The following is a 22,313-nucleotide window of genomic DNA, read 5'->3' as shown; positions in this document are numbered from 1 at the left end:
TTTATATTAAGCACTTCTGAATTCTATATCGAAACTTCACAGCAAATCCATGTCCAAATTGTATGGGACATTTAGATTTTTTTTTTTTTTTACAAGAACACAATTCTCAAGCTAAAAGAAATCCAAGTGGTCCATTCTCCCCACACACCTCTAAAACTTAAGACTGCTAGAAGGTCAAAGCAATCTTCTCCAGTTTTTCCGGAGAGAACCTCAGAAAGGTTTCAAGGATGTTTACTGAGAGCTAGCTAAAACATCCTTAAGGGTAGAGAGGTAATTAGCTCTTATAGTCTGAAGTCTGACAGGAGGCAGGGCAGGGCAACATCCTGGAGACAACTGGTTCTAGGAGGCCTAAGTTTTCACAGCTGTTGCCTACAAAACCTTATACCTAGGGACCTACTCAAACTGTGAAAAACAGCAGTTTCCATGATTTTGCATGGAATCACAGATTTAAAAATAAAATTACTAAAAATAAAATGCTGGCTTCCCAGCGCGAGCCAGTGACTACTGCAGCCTGGCCTCGCAACCCACTAGATGGCAATGAACTGGGAAAAATCACATTGAATTCCAAATTTTTACATATTAAATTGGATAGCATCCATAATAATCAACATATTGTGACAAGACAAACCGTTTTTCTGCTTCAAGTTTATCCATTCTCTTCCACAGGCGATTCACTAATGCTTCCTGTTCTTGCTCCAATGTATTTTCCAGGTCAATCTTCTCACGCCTTAGCTGGGGAAGGAAGCAGGTTGCTAAAAGTTAGGCAAACAGCCTGCATGAATGTTATTACTGAAACTTTAATATTCAGACTATTACTTTGGTAAATTTTTAGGAAAACTGCATTTGCTACAACAGTATCAGCTACAGAATAGCAACCAAAAAGAAAATGGAAGTACATCTTAGATGGTACATAAATTAAATTATCTCTGGGGTGCACAGCCTTTTCCAACACTGCCCCCTTCAGTGCATTTTTCATACACTTTTGGGGTGCTTTGTAGTTACCCAAAAAATCGCATCCAATTTGAAAGAGTAATGAAACAGTGAAATTACAAATCCTGTTACAGACACCCCATATTTCAGCAGGTCACATGGATAATTTAATTTTCTGCACTTACCATTCTTACAGGGCATTTTAAACATTTTTAAAGGGTAGGAATACATACATAAGTGAAAAAGTACTTAATTCTAAAGAATTAATTTATGTTTGCTTGATATGGAAGGTAAGTCTTCTAAATTGTGCATAAAAAGTAGTGAATGAAGAAAAATGACCCCAATTGTTGCATCACTTAGCATTAGTAGAAACAAGTCTATATACTAGAGACAGGCAAACCCCAGCATGCATGCCAGAATGTGGTATGCAAAGGCATTTGCTTGGCATACACAACTCGGGCAGACAGTGGGGAGCCACAAGGGGCTCGATCCTAGTTATAGCAGTGCAGTCCTGGCCCTTCCCTGTCCACCCCAAGGTGTGTGTCCACCCACTGCCAGCATCAAACCCGGCTGGGGCTCCATGGACCCAGATGCAGCTGCTTCCAGCCTCCCTACCACCTGATGAGAGCAACCCAGGCTCTGTGGCAAGCAGCAGGAGACTGGCCAGAGTCTAGGCTGGCTGTAGTAGGCAGCCAAGAGGATGCAAGCAGCTGCATCAGGATCCACAGAGCGTCAGCCCAGCTCATTGCTGGCAGCACATGCATGTGTGCCTGCGGGTGGAGGGTGAGGAAGGAGCTGGGGCTGCACTGCCACAACAAATAATCAGGCCTCTCACAGCTCCCTCATTGTCCAGCCCTGGCATGCCACCATCTTAAAAGTCGAGGTTGCGTGGGTTTTTGGTACTCTGCCCAAAAACATTGCTAGCCCCTGGCTACATAGTTTGTTATCAATCAGCTTTTAAAATACAAAAGTTTAACATTCCATGCTTATTTACTGTGTGAAGAAATATCAACTGAAAATCTTAGCTACCAGGAAGCAGGAAAAATACTGTACATCAAAATTTTAGAGATGGTGATCAGTAGTCAATTTTTAGTGCAAATTCACTACAAATCATACACGCACAACTGTAACTATGAAAACATTAATGGTTCAATTTATTGGCAGCAGTGTTGTGAAGAGAAAAGCAGTACATAGGCTAGAAGAGTTCAATACTTTGTAAAATAAAACTGATTAAATCAAACAAATATCAGCTAATATTTATGACACCTGTAAGTAAATATCCCTGTTTTTCAACTGAGGAACACAGATTAAGTGATTTTCTCAGTCATAATGCAAACTGATGGGTTACCCAGGAAAAGAACCCAGATGTGTGTTTTAGGTTACAAAGCTGTGGCATCCTGGTGACGAATCACTGCTCCAGCCTGGGGGAAGGGGAGGGTTCCAGCCTCAGGTGGGACATCTAAGCAATAATGTAACAATAATAGGCATGAGTAATGTTTCTGCCACTCTGCTGCTGTTCTGTTTCTGTTGATAATGGACTGTCAAAACAGTCTTTGCAGACATTAAATTTAGTGCATGTTGCCAGGAATTTAAAAATATAAAAAAACCTCGCAGCTATTTTAAATGTCTCTGCTTTATGAACATTCTACTAAACCTACTTGTTGGTATTTAAATGCATTACAATTTGTGTTTAACACTTTTAACAATTAACAAAATAAATGGAAATTAATATAGACTTTGCTTGCACTGGTATTTCAAAGACTCTAAAACAGCGTAATATTAGTTTATTTTCCTACCCTAAAGTTCTCATAAACAGCCATCTCCACCTTGTGGCTAAGAAAGCTATTTCAGCCTAACATTAATTTCCAAATTGCTTATCTTGATCTTTGCCACCTACATGTTTTTGGGTTTCTATTTCTCAAAAAGATGATACATTTAAAAGTGACAGCAGAAAACAAAACAAACATCTGGCACATATCAGTATTTTACATACTTAAAGTGCAAAAGAAACCAAAGTGTATAAACACTACCCCCCCACCCCACATAGACGCTTTAAAAAAAGCTACACTCTTCCACAAGGATTTACTTTTGAAATTCATGGGATTTGCACTAAGTCACTCAATGCATTTACTACATTCCAAAATTAGGTTGCTACATACGGGCTTGAAAATTCTGGCCTGAATGTGTTAAAAATTCACAATTTTCAATATACTACAAAATTATTTCCATTTTCAATAATAAACAGTGAAGCATTTAATTTTTAACTAGAGTGTTTATAATAGAAGTTATTAAAAGTAGATATTACTTTAGCCCTGAATACTTGAAAAAAAAATCCAGGATGAAACAAGGAGGTTCTCCAGCCCTGATAATTACTGCCTACACAAAGCAGAGCTAAACCACTGTATCATGGGACGATAACATCCATCAAAAAAAGACAGTGTCTTCATGCCATTAAGGGCAGCAACAAACTTCCTCTTGCTCCCCTACCTGACCACATATGGGCTTAGAAGCCAAAGTAGTAATAGGCCACGGACAAGTTTAACTTTGAAGCACTTTGCTTTTCTTTGAAACATTTAAAAAACTGGAGTGTTTCAGCTGCATACAGATGTACAGCCTCGCACCATCTCCCACAAATAGTTACAACTGCATGTAGCAGTGTGCTCTCCAGCCAGATGGCAACTCTGTTCCCCATCCCACCATGGGGCCAGTGGGGAAAGTACAGGGCAGAAAGTCAATGACTGTTCTTCTGTGTACTCAACTTCCAGTCATCCAGTTTGGGAGGTGAAAAGGCATGCAATGATTTCTGTCTTTGGAGACTGACAAGGACACTGAAGCACTGCTCCCTTCTCACCTACCCTGCCAGGAAACCAGAGGCACACAAAAGTATGTCACTAGTGAGTCCCAAGAGATGACTGAGCACAACAGGAGAGTGTGTGTTGGAAGTGGGGATGTTGAAGGACCAAGCAGCTGTCTGAAACATTCTGGAGTGGGGGCACACAACAGGAATCACTGCATTTTGAAGCACTTTAAAATAACTTTATTTCAGGGTTATTTTTCGAGCACTTTCTGTCTACTTGCACTTTGGAGTAATTCAAATGTTGCATCTGTGTGGAGCTATACCCATAGCTTCCTCTTGGGTGTCCCTGATGGAGAGAGAGGAGACTGGTTCTCATTTATCTATACTTCAGGAATTGTTAATCCTATCCCTTCTCTCCCTGCCTTCTTTAATACTTTCTCTCTCATGTTCTCTAGGATTCAGAGACGTTTAGATAATCCAGACTTCAGTAGAGGGCACCCTCATGTCTCTCTCCTGGGGAAACAGAAAACCAAGCAAGATGAGGGAGCTGGAGTACCACAACTAGGCAAGAGGATTTGGAAATCACGGGCTGTGGTGTAAAAGTCCAGTGTAACCTCTCATCACCAGCTTTTTTCCTGCATTCATTGCATTTTTCCCTTACATTTGTATTTCCCACATTTATAACTGCTGAGGGGGTGGATAAGCTAATAGGCAATATTCCTCAATGTAAGTGTGTACCAAGACATACAGAGCTTAGGGGCTGACATCTAATTAACTAATTATCTTAATGTTCTTTATTGGCATCTAGTGGCTGGAGCTATGGAGCTGGACACTGCCTGACTCCAGACTTGCATTCAGCCAGTAGATGAATGGCTTGACAAATGAGAGCTCCAGCACTGAGCAAAGCTGTCATTAAAGGGTGAGCAGCAGCACAACTAGATCACACTGGTTAGTTTAACTGCCACACTGTGGCTGCCACTAAAATGCTCATGGTTAACAATGGGACTGGGTTAAGTGTGACCCAGTGAAACCAGTAATAATGAATAAACTTAATATTTGTAGTGGTTTGAAACATGAGCTATTAATATTTATACTCCATCTGAAAGATTTGTAAGAACTCTCACATAGACATACAGGTGTCCCAAAAGTTAAAAATGGTCATCGCAATGCCAAAATCCCCCAAGCCAAACTATTTTAAACCTTGTCATACAACATACCATTACACAGATTGGCAGTCTGAGGCACAATTTATTGCAATCACCTCAGACTAGAATCCACTGGCTATTTCGTTCCAGCCGTTTCTAGTGAGGAACATTTTTCAAAGAACAGGAAATGAATACGATATGGTCTCCCATGATGCTCTTATAAAAAAATCTGGGGGACTGTGGGCTGGCAGAGTCCATGGTCAGGTAGGTTGGGAATTGGCTAATGGGTTGAACCCAGAGAGTGTCAGTGGATGGGTCTATCTTCCTGGAGGGAGGTGAGAACTGGTGTCCTGCAGAGTTCAGTTTTTGGCCTCATGCTGTTCAACATCTTTATCAACGATTTAGATGGGGATGTGGAAAGCACGCTGGCCAAGTCTGCAAACAATACTAAGTTATGGGGAAAAGCAGTCACATTAGGGGATAGGAAGTGGATTCAAGGAGACCTGGACAAGCTGGAAAGCTGGGCAGAGTGGAACTGGATGTAGTTCAATAAGGATAAATGCAGAGTGCTTCATTTGCGGAGAGGAAGCCAGCGACATGAATATAGATTAGGAGATGTCCTGGCCATCACAATGGCTGAATGGGACCTCGGGCTTACGGTTAATCATACGATGAATATGAGCCACCAGTGCGACACTGTAGTCAACAGAGCTAATAGCATATTGGGATGCATTAGCCAATGGGTCGTGAGCAGGGCTAAGGAAGTGATACTTCCTTTCTACTTGGTGTTGGTGAAACCCCACCTGGAGTACTGTGTCCAGGTCTGGGCATCGCACTTCAAAAAAGATGTGGAGAATCTTGAAAGGGTCCAGAGAAGGGGCACAAGAATGATTAAGGGCCTGCAGGACAAACCTTATGAGGAATGACTAAGGGATCCGGGACTGTTCAGCCTAGGAAAAAGAGGACTGAGGGGGGGGACTTGGTGGCTGTCTATAAGTATGTAAGGGGTGAATGTTGGGAGCTAGGAGAAAAACTGTTCATTAGGGCACCCCAGGGGAAGACAAGGAGCAATGGCAATAAACTGTTAGAGGCTGGTTTCAGGTTGGATGCAAGGAAAAACTTTTTTATGGTAAGGGTGACCAGAATCTGGAACAGATTTTCCAAAGAGGTGGTGAAGTCCCAACCTTGGAAGTCTTCAAGAGGAGTCTGGACAGACACCTTCCTGGGATCATTTGATCTTAGCAGTATTCCTGTCCAGAGCAAGGGGGTTGGACTCGATCTTTCAAGGTCCCTTCCAGTCCTTAATTTTTATGATTCTATGACTTACCTGCTCCAAAGTGAGTTGCTTAGAAATAGTATCATTTTCCAGTTTTTTAATTTTCTTCATTAGTTTGTTTACTTGAAACTCTTGTTCCTGTTCCAAATGCTGCTCCAGTTCAGCCTTCTCATGCTGTAACTAAAAATTCAAGAGAAATAGGAAAATAGTTGAATGCATAAATTAAGACTACAAAAGCAGATCTACAGGCAACGTTTATTCTTTCTAGATATTAAAGCCTTCTCTAATATTTATATTCTACTCCCATCAACAAATCTAAAGATACGCACCTTAAACTTCAAGAGAAATATTATAAATGGTTTACTTTATAAAGCATAAACTTCCAAATATTGAAATAGTATAAATATAGTTTTGGGATGCACACATTCAGCATGGAAAGTTTTTAAGAGACTGTCACAGCAATGACACAGCAAGAACTCATTTTTCTTAAAAAGTTTCTGCAACAATTTTAATGAAGTGCTAATGCACTTATTTGGATTATTTTCATAGAACCCAAACTGTCAAAAGTACATTTGGCAAAAAGATAGAATATACAGGTAACAGAAAATTACTTCTACAGTTACAATAGAAGTCAAAATTAAATACTTTAACCTCGCCTACACACTGTGATCATTTCCTAGAAAATTGACAAAAACGTTACATTTCTGAGATACACTTGATAAATATAAAACCACAATTCAAATAAAAAACTATGCCATTGGAAAATGTTCACTAGTTCTAATAAGAAAGCATATGCACATGTTAGACAACACAGTACAGATTTATAAGACAAGTAAAGACATTAGACTACAATGTGGACAGCCACTCTTAATATTGAGAGTCAAAATATACTAGAAATCCTGCAGGAAAAGGACTGCATCTTCCTGTGGGTAAAAGAATATGTATTTCTATTTTGGTAATAGTCATGATAATCTGTTAACTCAATTAAGGCCTACAGCTGAATGTTATTTTCATAAGACAAAACACACATCATAGGCAATGCTTTTGAAGTAAAGTTGCAGTGACCCCAAGCCAACAGCTTTCACAGTGACTGAGTCAGTGCTTTTGAGTCCCAATGCATTAATGCCAACACAAATAACAAGACGTCACTCAAAACCAAAGTCACAGCAGCAGGACTGTCTATCACTGCCAAGTTGAATTACAGCTAATTTTTCATTTGTCTATTTTAAAATATGCTTAATTAAAACAAAAAAAGCAAAGCAAAAAAGACAACATTTTCTACATCTATTACAAAATTAATACTAAAGCAATTCCTAATAATTGTTACATATAGTTAACAGATTAGACTGTTTAAAAAGACAGATGACCAAAAAGTCTTAAATCAGCCTTAAGTCAGCTGCTACTAATGTAAAGTGCATACACAGAAACTATTAACAAACAATGTCATGCAAATACGTATAATGAAAGGACCTCAAAATACTAGAGTTGGAAGCAGTATTTGCTACGTGAAAGAATTATTATATTGTAAATATGTTTAGCAGCAATGACAATCTGGCTCATCAAGTCTTTGCTATAAAATGTGGATGAAATCTGCATTGTGCAGCTATTGATAAGCTTTGTTTAAAGCATCACTGCTATGTGCACTCATTAAACCTTAACTTGGTTTTGTGAACAGCCAAAAGTCAGACTGTGCTGATCAGAAATCTATTTATTTATATACTCGGTTCAGGCGAAGTCAAGGGATTTTCAGGCTCTAGGAAAGCTGTCTGTTCTATCCAACTCACACATGAAGTACACAAGAAACCATAAGCAAAGAAGAATGTACCTCCCAGGGGTGGGAGGTGGTCAAGATGACTGCCATTTGGGTTCTGCAGTATTGATTCCTCTGCTCAGCATTTTGACTGTAAAAGCAGCTGTGATGACACTTCTAAACTGCATGATATCATGGTATTCAAAGTGAAAAGTCACTCAGATAATACAATCATCCCCTCTTTCTTAGTTGCTTTGACCAGCTGTGAAAATAATTAAAACAATGCTGACATTTAAATCTTGTTTTATCCCATTAATAGCTGAGAACCGGCATGTCTAAGTCTCTAACAAAATAGCCACTGAAGTAAAGAATACATATAAAGTAAGAGAGTATTATCAGACAACTGTATTTTTAATATCTGGAGTGTTGCCCATGAAATTAAAGTGGCAATTGTTTATAAACACAGAAAAAGCAGTAATGAAAAGGAATGGGAAAAATACTTCCCATACTGACATCTGCAGGTGGCCAGGGAGAAGAATTTCTTCCTGGCTGCCTTTCCAGTGGCAATATCTGTGGGGTGGGACTAGAAAAAGCATAAAAGCCTCTGTTTGGAGGCATGCTGTGTCTTTTCCCAGCTTGTTCCCTGTCAGCAACTGTGAGACAGAGGAACACAGAGACTGAGACATTTGTAGCTTCCTGGTTCAGTACTAGTTGAACGTGCTTGCTCCTTTTTCTCGTTACAAAGGAGTGGGTAGGATTTATCTTAGCTTAGCTATTCTAGTAAATTATTATTAGTATTATTACTATTCAATTTATTTCTTTGAATTTAGATTTGCTCTTTTTTTTTTTGGAAACTTGGAAAAAAGAAAGGGGCGTTTTCCCTGCCAGTGTGATTAATCACTGTGCAGGAAGGCACAGATGGCTTGCACGCACACACACAGATACACAGACAATATAGAGAAAAATCAGATATTCATAGCAGAAGACAGACAGCACACAATTTTTATATAACCCTTAACATTGAAGCAAACAATCAAAGAGGCCAGTACACACACGCAAAAGAGGGAATAAAACACACAATACAAAAGGATTTACACACATTCACAGACCTTTTGCAGCACAGGAAAGATCAATATGAAGTGTGCTGGAAAGGCAGGTGCCAGGTCTTCTGGCAAGGGGGGAGGAGTCAGGGTAGGGGGACAGCTAGACCTGCAAGCCCCCCGCCTCCCAAACACAGATGCAATTCTATTCCCAAGCAGCCATAAGTGCTGCCAGTGGAAGCCAGGAGGTGGGAGCAGTGTCCGCACCTAACATCCCTGCACCTGCACCACCACCACTCAGTCCAGAAGTGAGCACCAGCAGTGGAATCACCGTCTCCTCCACCCTAATTTCAGCTCTTAGCGTGAACCTCCCACTACCAGAGGAGCTGGAGCTGGAACCAGGAATACTGAGCGTGTTGGCTCAAACAATTTGGGGACTGAGGGGGAAATCAGTTTGTGCTCCACACCCCTCAAGTTTCCCCTAGACCCAGGTCTCCTCCGGAAAGCAGCACCTCGGAGGAGGCTGAGGTTGTGGAGGCAAGTGGCTCAGATGAGGGAGCTCCTGCTGTTGAGCCTCAGCCTGCTGAGAAGGGAGAAAAGGCAGGATCCTCACCCTCAATCCAGAACTGGGGGAGTAGTGTAGTGTGGGATCATTTTGAGGTGGCAGATGATCCCAGGTTTGCCATCTGCCAGCACTGCCGAAGGCACATGAGCTGTGGCAAGGACGTGAGACACTTCCCACCACGGTGATGCTGCTGCATCTGAGGAGGCACCACCCCTTTGCCTTTCCTTCTGCTCAGCCAAAATGCAGGAAGGTGGCAAGCTGCTTCCACCGCAGCATAAAGGGGGTCAAGATGCTGTGGGAGAAACAGGCAGAGCTGAGCATCACGCAGGACAAAATCATGCAGGATGTGGAGACTCGATGGAACTCCACATACCTGAAGCTGCACCAACCTTTGGAGCAACAGAAGGCCATCCATGAGACGGCCTTGCTTGAGGAGACTGGGATCAGTGGCCCCCTGAACAGAGCTGAGTGGGGTACCATCTCCCAGATCTTGGTGGTCCTCCAGGCCTTCCTCAAGGCTGAAATCCTTAGCACTGGCGATGCCCCCTAGCGAGGGAACCAGAGAACCAAATGGAGAAGTTCCAGGGGATCAATGTTCCTGGCTGAGGCAGGCCACTGTCACCAGATGTGCAGGCACTAGTGAGGCGGCTGAAGGAGGGCATCAGGAGACGGCTGGATCCCTTGCAGTCCAGTACGGTCCATGTGATAGTGGGCATGTGCAACCTGAGGGTGAAGGGGAGCATGTTCACTGGCAGCCCCAAAACCCTTGATCACTGAATGCAGGTGCTGGTGAACAAAGTCAGGGAGGCTGAAGTGCAGAGGCATAGGGATGTAGAAGAGGGAGATCTACTTTCGAGGCTTTGGTGGCTACCTATCTCGCTGAGGATGTGAAGCCCACTGCATTGCAACCCGTTGGCCTACTGGGCAAGCCGCAGCCAGATGTGGCAGAATCTGGCCATGGTTGCCTGGCAACACCTGTCCTGTCTACAGACCAGTGTTCCTCACGAGAAGGTATTCAGCCTTGCTGGGGGTATCGTGACACCCCACTCCACCTGCTTGGATCCTATGTTGGAGGAGCAGCCGGCATTCCTAAAAGGTGAACCTCCCGCTGCTGGGGTTCCTCAAGCTGCACCTGCAGACGGACTGAGTGCCATCCTCCTCACCCTGTCTGCACCCATTTCCTTTTTGGGGTTTTTTAAAAGTCGAGTAATTCCTCACTGTCAGCTGGACAGGGCACTAACTGCATCACCAGCCAGTAGGGGAAGAACATGTCCCTGCTGAGCTCATTTCCCTGCCAGAATGAACTTGGAGATATGGGATTGGGGCTATCGGGAAGGAGGAGACTCCAGGTCCTGGGCATGACCACTAAAACTGCACCCTGCCAGGGTAGGGAGGCCTGGTGGGACTGCTGGCAGCATGGCAGCCCTGTAAATGATAGGACCAACGATGCTCTGGTGAAAGGCAGGTAGGAGGCGCCATAACCTCCAGCGAATGCATGCACACACAAAGTCCTGGCTGGGGAACGCTCAGACCTGTCATGTCTTTGACAGGCCTGACGCTTGCTGGTTGCAGTGCAGTTGTGAGGCTCCCAGTGAGCTCAGCTTAGGTACCCGGGATGCCAGCCTTAGGGTTGAAAACCCCTTTGTCAGGATGAGGAAGTACCTGCAGTTGGTCCTGGATGGAAGGACAGCAAGGGAGATCATAGTTGCCATGAACCACATGGTACAGGGGTAGCTTGTTGGGCAGGCCGAGCTCACCCACAGCAGTTCCGTTTGGGTACCTTTGATGCTTCTGCTGATGCTACTGGTGTTGAGCCAGCTAAATTATTTTACCTGTTGTCATGTAAAGTGGAGAACCGGGCGTGAGGCTGTCGGGGAGGAGGCGGCCTCACTGGGGCACACTGCCATGTTGTGCAGAGGCCCCAGCGCCAGGAGGGGCGCACCTTAACACACACACACAATGTCACCCACCCACATCATGAGTTTTGCCTGTCAGCAGCTTGGGGTGCAGAGCCCTAGACGACAGACTCCCCCAGCAAGACGCACACAGCTGGCAGGCTTCGTGGCTCGGCAGAGCCAAGCACCCAGGCCTGCACTAGATTTCACCCCCCTGTGCCCCAAGACAGACGCAGCTGCCCAAGCAGCCACCCACATCACAAGTTTTGCCCATCAGCAGCTTGGGGTACAGTTTCCTTCAAACCCTGCACCAATCTTCTTGAAACTTGGCAGGCTTTGTGACCTCACCAGGGACTATAACCCCTGCAGTTTTCAGCCCCCTGTGGTGTAACACATAGACATGACAGGAGTTTTGCTTTCATGAATTTGGGGTGCAGTTCTCCTCAAACCCCTGCACCTATCTTCTTGAAACTAAGCAAGCTTCATGCGCTCAGCAGAGGCTACCACCCCTGTAAATCGGAGATAAAACAACAAAGTTATAGACATTTCATTGATCCCCCATTATAGCCTATAGCTGGATCTCCGAAGCAGCAAACCGATCTGGAGCTCTGGATCAGATCGCTGCCGACTTGCACAGCCCTACCAACCACCCCTAAAATGACAAGGGAGTTCCTGCCTCAGCCTGCACCCTGACATTCCCCTCAAGAGCCACGTGCACTCCAAACCCATCTGCCTCCCACACCTTCCCATCCACACCTGCCCTGACAAAACCTGGGGAAGCCCAGCAGCCCCCTCCTGCCTGGCCCCAGCTCCCTGCAAGGACAGACCAAGTAGGCTGGACCAGCACACATACAGGCCACGCAGGCTGGACCCACACACTTCTCAAACATGGGTGACCAGAACAGTATTCCATACAAGTTTTCATAAGGTCTTCATACAATAGCATTAATATTTCCCCATGTCTACTGTCAGGGTCATTCCTAGGGGGCACGAATTGGGTCAACCACCCTGGGCCCCGCGCTACCAATGGTGGTGGCTGCTTCCCGGGGCTGGGGCCCCACATCCTGCTTGGGTCAGCTGTCTACTATAAATGGTTTCAAGGTCATCCAGTTCTTCCTATACAATATCCTGATAGTTCTTGGTATTGAAAATGCCTCCCAAAAGTTTCATTAGCATGTTCCATTGGCATACTCCTACTTTTTGGCACGAAGTTCATATATTAAATAATATCAGTGTCATGTCCAATTACTGATCAACTGACAAGTGACATACAAACAAAAACCTGTTTTATATTTACTGGAAAAAAAAAAATCGCATTTGCATCCTTGAGATATCATGAAGTTTGGGTAGCCAGCTTGCATTTTGGAAATGTGTTACTTTTGAAAGATGCGTCAAAAACCAAAGTCTGAATCAGATGACAAATCTATTCTTATTCTGTTCAGTTTGCACAGCTAAACAAATTATGCCTATTCACTTGTCCCTCTCCAACACTGTCCATGAGTCATCCTGTAAAATACAACAGATTTAGGGCTTAGACAAACATTTAAAATCATGAAAGGTTCCTCATTCTGGTTCAAAATAAAGTTTTGAGCACAGGATGCAAACCTTGAAACTAGTTTAGGCCTAACCTGTCAGTGATAATTTGTATGAATCAGGGCAAGATCCAAACAGTTTTTTACTGTTCAGATTAAGAAAACTCTCAGGGGGAAATACTTCTCAGGGGCTTCAGGATCCAATCCACTCCCAAATTCCAATATTCCCAAGCCCCAGAAAAAGGTATCAGCAGATTTAGCAGCAGGATGCAATATAAATTCTCAGCACCCGACACACATGTCAAGGAACTTCTGGTTGGAGGCATCCAGGCTGCTACTGCACTGAACATTAAAATGGGGCATCATATCCTTTGCCCAGTGAGATTCGAGGCTGACCACCGGGGGGGGGGGGGGGAAGAGAGCGAGCAATATCTAGGTATTTCCACTAACAAACATCTACAGAAAAGTGCAACTGGTTGGGACACTGGAGCAGAATGGTATTCTTGGATTTGAGACTTCTCCAGCTTGGGTGTACTGAAGAAATGAATACACGTCTGTGAAAGCAAAATTTTAAAACGGAATGCTAACTCTTCATATTTTGCCAGCTGTACCAAAGCCATTTGGTTCTGATTTACAACTCAACCTTACTCTGCACCATTTTACACATACTTAGTTTCAGGCTTTAAAACAAGGGCACACATTGGCTCATATTCAACTTATTTTCCTATCTAACCCCCAGGTCCTTTTCTGCAGAGCTGCTGCTTAGCTAGTCAGTTGCCAATCTGTACTGGTACATTGGATTCTTCATTCCTAAGTTCAGGACTTTACACTTCTCCTTATTGAACCTCATGAGATTTCTTTTAGTCCAATCGTCCAAGTTGCTGAGGTCTCTCTAAATACTAGCCCTAGCCTCCAGCGTATCTACTACTCCCGCAGGTTGGTGTCATCTGCAAACTTTGTGAGGATGCACTCCATCCCCTTTCAGGTCACTGATGAAAATACTGAACAGGACCCTGGGGCACTCCACTTGATACCAGCTGCCACCTGGATATTGAGCCACTTGACTGCTACCCTTTGAGCCCAATGAGCCAGCCAGTTTTCTATCCACCTTACAACCTGTACTTTCTTAGCTTGCTTGCAAGAACGTCATGGGAGACTGTATCAAAAGCCTTGCTAAAGTCTAGGTATATCACATCCACTGGTCCCCTGTCGCATCCACAGAGCCAGTTATCATAGAAGGGAATCAGGCTGGTTAGACATGACTCATCCTTGCTGAATCCATGCTGACTTTTCCTAATTACTTTCTTCTCCTCCAAATGCTTAAAAATGGATTCCTTGAGGACCTGCTCCATGATTTTCCCAGGGACTGAGGTGCAGCTGATTTGTCTGTGGTTCCCTGGACCCTGCTTCCCCAGCCCCCATTTTTTTTCCTTTCGTTTTTCTTTGTTTGTTTGTTTTTTGTTTTTTTGTTTTTTAAAGATGGGCACTATATTTGCTCTCTTCCAATCCTCTGGGACCTCCCCAAATTACGATGAGTTTTCAAAAATAATGTCCAGTGTGGCTCTGAAATCACATCAGCCAATTCCCTCAGCACCCTCAGGTGCATTCCATCTGGCCCCATAGACTTGTATACAGTCACCTTTTCTAACATTTTAAACATGAATTAACAAGATGTTACACTATAGCAAAAATCCTGGTCTCAGCACAGCGTCATTCTTGGTAAAATAACAACTATTCTTGTATATGCAAGTGTTTTGTCAGCCTAGCAAATAATGTTTCAAAATAAATATCCTACAATAAAATTTAAAAGTTGATGCAACTTTACATTTTATAAATCATGCTGAACTGGGACATTCTGGTTAAGCTACTAATCGAAGAATTGTAGCTTATGCCCTAAGCAGTTAGCTTTCACATTTAAAAAGTACATTAAAAACAAATCTCAGAGCTTTTTCACATTGTACAAAACAAAGATCTAACAATGCAAGAGCTGACTGCTCAGGCAGCATGAAAAAAAGTCACTCAGTTAACTTTTTTTCAATTGCAGAATATGGCATTAATTCTGTCTTGACAGCAGAATGGTGACTGTTTGAAAAAGTCATACTAAGAAATCTACCATGGTTAGCAGAAAAACACTGTACAAGGCCCACCATCCTTGAATTTTAAAATAAAATGTAAATTAGATATAAATTGTTGGCACTGGATTTATGACCTAGATACCTTGTTCCACATGGACCCAAACCCTCAGACTGACAACAACCTCTCCATTTGATAACAGGCAAATTTTATTGATGCAGTGATGGCATATAAGAATAATGCAAAGAATTCTAGATCTACCAGTCCTAAGCTGTCACAGGGGACAGCTACGTCTGGCCAGTACATGCTCTTCACTCTGTGGTTCTCTCTTGAATATCAAATATCATCGGCCTGGAGGTCGAGGGGCAAGACCCAAACCATGACTAGTCCGTGGGTGAGACGGGCTGGTGGTATGCCCTCAGGCCATGGTGACCTTGGGTTCCCCCTTCGGGAACCCTTTGCTGCTCTGAAATCCCTCCGTTTGTATCCTTTGTCCTCTCTGATGACTCTTCATCTCTGAGCGTTACTGATTGGTCTCTCTGTGGTCGTTATACATTCCATGCTCTGTCCTGTCAGCATATTCCTTTATTCCAGCAAACCCATCACTTGCACACATCTTACTTTGGTTATTTACTGGGCCTCCTAATTTGGTCAGTTACCCAAAACTGGAAATCCCAAGGGCTCTGCAACTGTTTGCTGTGACCTGGTGCCAATACTGCAGAGTCAGAGTCACAGAAATTTAGGATTGGAAGGGACCTCAGGAGGTCATCTACTCCAGTGTTTCTCAACCCGTGGACTGTGACCCCAAAGTGTGTCACAAGAATATATGAAAGGGTTGTGAACAAACTTTTAAAATGGATTCTCCTTTAAAGGAAAAAACCACAGCTGTGGCTTTTCCCTTGCAGGCTGCAAAAGGCTACTTTGGACTGCTTAGGGCCCTTCCCTGCCCCACACACTGTGGGACTGGGGCCTGGGGGAACTGGGTCAAGAGTAACAGTCACTGGGTTGGGCCTGACTATTAATGTTTACAAATGGGTCCTGGTACAAAAAAGGTTAAGAACCACTGAGTCCAACCCCCTGCTCAAAGCATCACCAAATAGATCAACCCAGCCAAAGCTTTGTCTAGCCAGTAGGGGTTTGTGAAGCAGGCCATACTCAATTCCAATTCGGTCCGATTCAAGGGGCAGTGATTCAAGTCATTGATTCGAGTCATTGATTCAGATCACTGTCCCTATTTGATTTGGCTGAATCTGAAGATTCAATGGTGATTCAGAGAATCAGTGATTCGGCCACAGACACAACTTAAATGTTTTTTCTACATACCCTCGAGCTACCAGGAGCAGCTTGTGAACGCTGAGATGGTGGGGCGGATGGAGTGTTCCACAGGAGCACAGGGTCCCCTCCCCATGCCCCCCAGCACAGCGATCAGTTGCGGGGGACCCCAGGTGCCCCCCAGACCCAAGAGGTACTAGTCACCAAGCCATGCCCCAGGCCCCTCATCATTTTTGCTGCCCTCCATTGGACTCTCTCCAATTTGTCCACATCCATTCTGTAGTGGGGAGCCCAAAACTGAACACACTACTATAGATTCCTCCTCACCAGTGTTGAATACAGGGAAAAAATCACTTCCCTTGATCTGCTGGCAATACACCTACCAATGCAGCCCAGTATGCCTTTAGTCAACTTGGCAACAAGGGCACACTGCTGGTTCATATTCAGCTTATTGCCTATTGTAACCCCCAGGTCCTTTTCTGCTCAGCTGTCTCTCAGCCAGCCAGCCCCCAGCCAGTACTGGTGCACGGGATTGTTCTGTCTTAAGTGCAGGACTTTGTATTTGCTGAACCTCATGAGAGTCGTTATGGCTTAATCCTCCAATTTGTCTAGGTCACTCTGAATCCTAGCCCTACCTTCCAGTGTATCTACTACTCCCCTCAACTTGGTGTCATCTGCAAACTTGCTGAGGCCATCTTCCAGGTTTATGCCATCTTCCAGGACACTGATGAAGACACTGAACAAAACCAGCACCAGGACCGACCCCTGGTGCACTCCACTTGATACTGGCTGCCAACTGGACATTGAGACACTGATTACTACCCTCTGAGCCCGATGCTGAAGCCAGTTTTCTATCCACTTTACAGTCCATTCATCCAGCCTGTACTTCCTTAGCTTGCCTGCAAGAATGTTGTGGGAGACCTTATCAAAAGCCTTGCTAAAATCAAGGTATACCACATCCTCTGGTCCACCTACATCCATCATAGACGGCAATCACGTTGGTCAAGCATGACTAGCCCTTGGTGAATCCATGCTGACTGTTGCTAATCATCTTTTTCTCCTCCAGGTGCTTAGAAATGGATTCCTTGAAGATCTTCTCCATGATTTTTCCAGGGACTAAAGTTACACTGATTGGTCTGTAGTTCCCTGGGTCCTCCTTTTGCCTTCCTTAAATATGGGCACTATGTTTGCCCTTTTCCAATCTTCCAGGACCTGTCCTGATCACCTTAAGTTTTCAAAGATGAAAGCCAGTGACTCTGTAATCTCAATAGTGAACTCCTGCAGCACCCTCAGGTGCACCCCATCCAGCTCAACACCCTTGTACACATCCAGCTTTTCTAAATAGTTCCTAACCTATTCTTTCAGCACTGAGGGCTGCTCACCTCCTCCCAAAATTTTGCTGCCTTATGCAGTAGTCTGGGAGCCGACCTTGCCTGTGAAGACTGAGGCAAAAAAGGCATTAAGCACTTCAGCCTTTTGTGCAGCCTCTCTCAGTAGGTTGCCTCCCTCATTTAGTAAGGAACCCATGCTTTCCCTGATCCTTCTCTTCGTGCCACAGGGCACATGGTCTCTGGGCCATTGGGTGTGTGTGTGTGGGGGTGGGGGGTGCTGACTATTGTTTAACTATTTGATCAAAATTGCGATTAAATTGCAGTTAATTGCAAGATTTAAAAAAACCATTGCAATTAAATTTTTTTTAATCATTCGTCAGCCCTACAATTAACCCTTATCATTCCCCTGGACCATTTGTTCTAATGCAATATCTACTTTACCTACAAGCCAATTCCCAAAAGCAAACCTCTAAATATCATTTTCTAGCCATCATAAATCAGTTTCACTTAAAATTTTCAGGTATGGAAAACTGCAGAGGAACACTTGACAGAGAGCATTAATCAGCACTTAAAGTCCAGTTTCAGGTTAGTTTAAGGTCCCCATTGAGAAATAACATTATTTTGTTTTTTCAGAATTCCCATCTTGTGTTCAAGTCAGCAGGCCCGGATAAGCTGCATCCGAGGGTACTGAAGGAATTGGCAGAACCACTGGCACGGCTGTTTGACCGCTCACAGCGCTCAAGTCAGGTCCCAGAGGACTGGAAAAGGGCCAATGTGCTACCTATTTTCAAGAAGGGCAGGAGGGAGGATCCGAATAATTATAGGCCAGTCAGTCTCACCTCCACCCCTGAAAAGATGTTTGAAAAGTTTATGAAGGATTGTATTTGTGGGAGTCCATCGGGAAAAATAATGCAGCAGGAAAACCAGCATGGATTTCTAGCAGGTAGCTCATGCCTGACCAATCTGGTTTCGTTTTATGACAGGGTCACAAAATGCTTAGGCACAAGAGTAGAGGTGGATGCCATTTTCTTGGACTTTAGCAAGGTCTTCAATATAGTATCTCGTCCTATTCTCATAAATAAATCATATGGTTAGCGGCTTACAGGACAAGCCCTATGAGGAGAGACTGAGGGCCCTGGACCTCTTCACCTCTAAAAGAGAAGGCTGAGAGGTGAGCTTGTGGCTGCCTACAAATTCATTAGGGGGATGCAGCAAGGGATCAGAGATGCTCTGTTCACCAGGGTGCCTCTTGGGGCAAGAAAGAACAAAGGTCACAAACTGACAGAGAGCAGATTTAGGCTAAATATCAGGAAAAACTTCTTTATGGTAAGGGTGGCCAAAATTTGGAATGGGCTTCCAAGGGAGGTAGTGCTCTCCCCTACCTTGGGGGTCTTTAAGAGAGGGCTGGATAGGTATGTGGCTGGGGTCATCTGACCCTAGCACTCTTTCCTGCCTTGGCGGGGGGTTGCACTCAATGATCTGTTGAGGTCCCTTCCGACCCTAGCATCTACAAATCTATGAAACTTACTTCAATTAAGGGAGAACACTTGATACCACTCCTTCCAGTCTAACAAACAATGTCACTATGGGCCTTATTAGGCCTTAGATGACCCCAGCCAGGTGCATGTCTAGCCTCCTCTTAAAGAACCCCAAGGTAGGGGAGAGCACCACCTCTCATGGAAGCCCATTTCAGATTCTGGCAACCCTTACTGTAAAGAAATTCTTCCTGATGTCTAACCTAAATCTGTTCTCCGTCAGTTTGTGGCCATTCTTCCTAGTTACTCCAAGGACTGCCCTAGTAAACGGAGCATCTCCTATTCCTTGTTGCACCCCCACCCACGAAGTTGTAGGCGGCACAAGATTACCTCTCAGCCTTCTCTTGTGGAGGCTGAAGAGATCCAGGGCCCTCAATCTCTCCTCATAGGGGTTTGCCTAACCATATAAGTGACCTTCCTCTGAAGCAACCCTAGGTTGTCCACATGACTCTTGAAGCATGGCGCCCAAAACTGGACACAGTAGTCCAACTGTGGCCTGACCAATGCCGCATAAAGGGAAAGTATCACCTCCCTGGACCTGTTTATCATGCACCTGCTGCGCTGTGGCTGCTAATGCATGATTGAGTGCGGTTAATTTTACTGATCACTTTGTCACATTGACAACTCATGTTCATCTTGGTGTCAACAACGATTCTGAGATCCTTTTCTGCTACTGTGCTGCTGAGAACGTCCTCCCCAAGCCTGTAAGTGTGCTGGTGATTCCTTCTCCCTAGGTGCAGCAAGCCAAACAAATATTAATCCACTTAGTGTTATTCATCTTACTGGAGCAGTCATAAGGACAGAAAACTTGCTCTAACACTCCTTCACTAGCACAGGTGTGACTTGCCACTAGAGCAGGGGTCAGCAACCCCCAGCACGTGTGCCGAGCATGGCATGCGAGGCCATTTTACTCAGCACGCCACCGCTGGCCTGGGCTCTAGGCAGCTGCTGCCAGCCACAAAGTCTGGGCTGCTCCCAGCAGGCGGCTGGGTGGCTGCAAGCCCTGCTGCTAGCAGACCAGGCTCCATGGTTGGCAGCAACTACCCAGAGCCTGGGCCGGTTGCAGCCAGGAGGCTACAAACATCTGCTCCAGGGTCTGGCATTAGCTCCATACCGATGGGTATGTGGCGGGTGCAGAGATCCCACCTCAGGAACACAGCTGGGTATTCGTACCCCTCCACTGTTTCCACCACGTGAGGCGGGCCAGTAGGGGGCGCTCCTGCGTCGAGCCGCCCACCTCCCTGCGCCTGACCACCTTCCAGGCTCCGAATGCCTCCCTAGGGGCGCCTTATGTCCGGCCGACCCCTCTCCCGGAGCACACTCGCTAGTCTGGGGGTAACGTGCCGCCACCACCCCAAGAATGGACTGTCTCGCGGCCCTGTGTCCTTGGGGTAACACAGGCCTAAAGTCCCACGGGTACTCGACCCAATACAGGCACTTGGGGTACTTCCCCAAGTCCGGGGGCAAAAAGGTATAGTCTCCCTTAGTCCACAGACCTAAGGGGTCTCTTAGGCATAATTTAGACCCACCCCTCAATAAGTCTCCCACACCAGTCAAAAAGGAGAACTTTATTGATTACAGGGGGTAGGGTAAACTAGGGTACAGGATAGAGCAATATCTAGAAATCCTAAAGAGCAAACAGTCTGGCTGTGGTAGCCTTTTGATTACGCATCTGTGATACTTCCAGCTAAATATCTAATCAGATTGAGTAGCTTACTCACAAGCATCTTCCAAAGGCAGGTGAAGTTTCCCTTTGGAGGCAGGCGGTTCCTAGCTCGTGAGTTTGGGGGGAGAGAGCCAGTTTCAGATGTTAAGGCTTCTCTGTCCCCTGCCTGGCTGCTGCGTCACCTCATGGCCGGAGAGGAGAGACCGCCTCCTTCCCCGTCCTAACTTATATAGCCCCTGTGACCTCATTCACCTGGGCCAGCGGAGGTCAGCCCCAGTTGGCTGTCAGCCAACCAATTTGAAATGCATCACCTGTTACCGGGCAGATTCCAGCTCCCCAGGTAGATGCCCCTCACCCAGGTACCAGTCACGTAGGCAGAGGGAGCAGGTTTCCCCCCTCCCTCAGGAATGCAGCCAGCTCAAGTTCCCTAAAGAGACAGGCTGAGGGTGTGGTCCCCTGTGTGCTGGGCCCATCCTAATTGAATGGTCACAGCACAGAGATTTAAATCACAGTGTCACAGGGCAGAGATTTTTGGGGAGAAACCAAGGTGGCATTCTGCCACAGGGTACACACGTGTGTCTCAGAGCAGACGGTGGGGGAGAGGCATGAGGCAGCACAACCCCGGCCTCTCTCCTGCTGCTGGCACAGAGCTAATGGTGGGGCTCCGGAGCCCAGCACAGCTGTTTGTAGCCAACCTGGGCTCTGGGCAGCTGCAGCAAGCAGCAGGAAGGCTGCAAACAGATGCGCCGGGCTCCACAGCCATGGCATCAGCTCCATGCTGGCAGCAACTGCACATGCACCTCAGAGCGGACAGTGGGAGGGCTGTGCTGCCTCAGGCCCTAACCCCACCATGTGCTCCAAGGCATGCATGCACCTGCCAGTATGGAGCTGATGCCGGAGTCTGGAGCCGCTGTTTGCAGCCTCTCAGCTGCAGCTGGCCCAGGCTCTGGTAGCTCTTGCAGCTGAGCCTGCCTGACTCCCACCTGCTCCGAGCCCAGCCCCCCAACTGGGGAAGCACAAGGGCTCTGGTGTGACCAGGGCATTGTTGGGTCGGACTTTGTTCAGTGGCCCAGGAGCCCAGCTCCATGCTTCCATGCATCTGGTTCTGTGTGTTTGTCTACCTCTGTCTGGTTCTGTGAGTCTGTGCACCCACACAGGTGTCTGGTTCTGCATGTGTGTGTGCATGTGTCTGTTCTAGGTGTGTTCTGGTTCTTTATCTTTGCACGTGTGGTATTCTGTGTGCGTGTGCCTGGTTCTCTCTCTGCTCTCCTTTTTCTTTCTCTTCTCTCTCTCTCTCCTTTTTCTCTTATTTGTCTCTTATTTTCTCTCTCATTGCAACATGCTCAACAAAAAAGGAATACACAGCAACAAAGGCAACATTTAGGATGATTAAATATACTAATATGCAGTGCATTCTGCCATACCCCCCCCCCCATTTTGATTTTTTGGCTTGCCGGCACTCCGGCCCCTTCCAAGGAAGAAATTGGGGTTTTTTCAGCACTCACA

The 22,313-nt window shown here is 45.4% G+C and overlaps 1 protein-coding gene across 1 annotated transcript in view; it reads right to left on the bottom strand.

Moving 5' to 3' along the window:
- Window positions 1-22,313, bottom strand: part of CCDC6 (coiled-coil domain containing 6) — a gene marked incomplete at its 5' end in the record, with an annotated part of 111,608 nt that overhangs the window by 20,700 nt on the left and 68,595 nt on the right. Inside the window, 2 exons of the mRNA XM_019507720.1 lie at window positions 629-732; window positions 6,200-6,328. Of these exons, the coding sequence (XP_019363265.1) occupies window positions 629-732; window positions 6,200-6,328 (233 nt within the window). The remainder of the gene's footprint in view (window positions 1-628; window positions 733-6,199; window positions 6,329-22,313) is intronic.

The sequence above is a fragment of the Gavialis gangeticus genome, unplaced genomic scaffold, assembly GCF_001723915.1.
Source record: "Gavialis gangeticus isolate Ggan-Ray unplaced genomic scaffold, GavGan_comp1, whole genome shotgun sequence".
Taxonomy (NCBI): domain Eukaryota; kingdom Metazoa; phylum Chordata; order Crocodylia; family Gavialidae; genus Gavialis; species Gavialis gangeticus.
The sequence above is the reverse complement of the archived record's forward strand: the minus strand, read 5'-3'. Positions and strand labels throughout refer to the sequence as shown.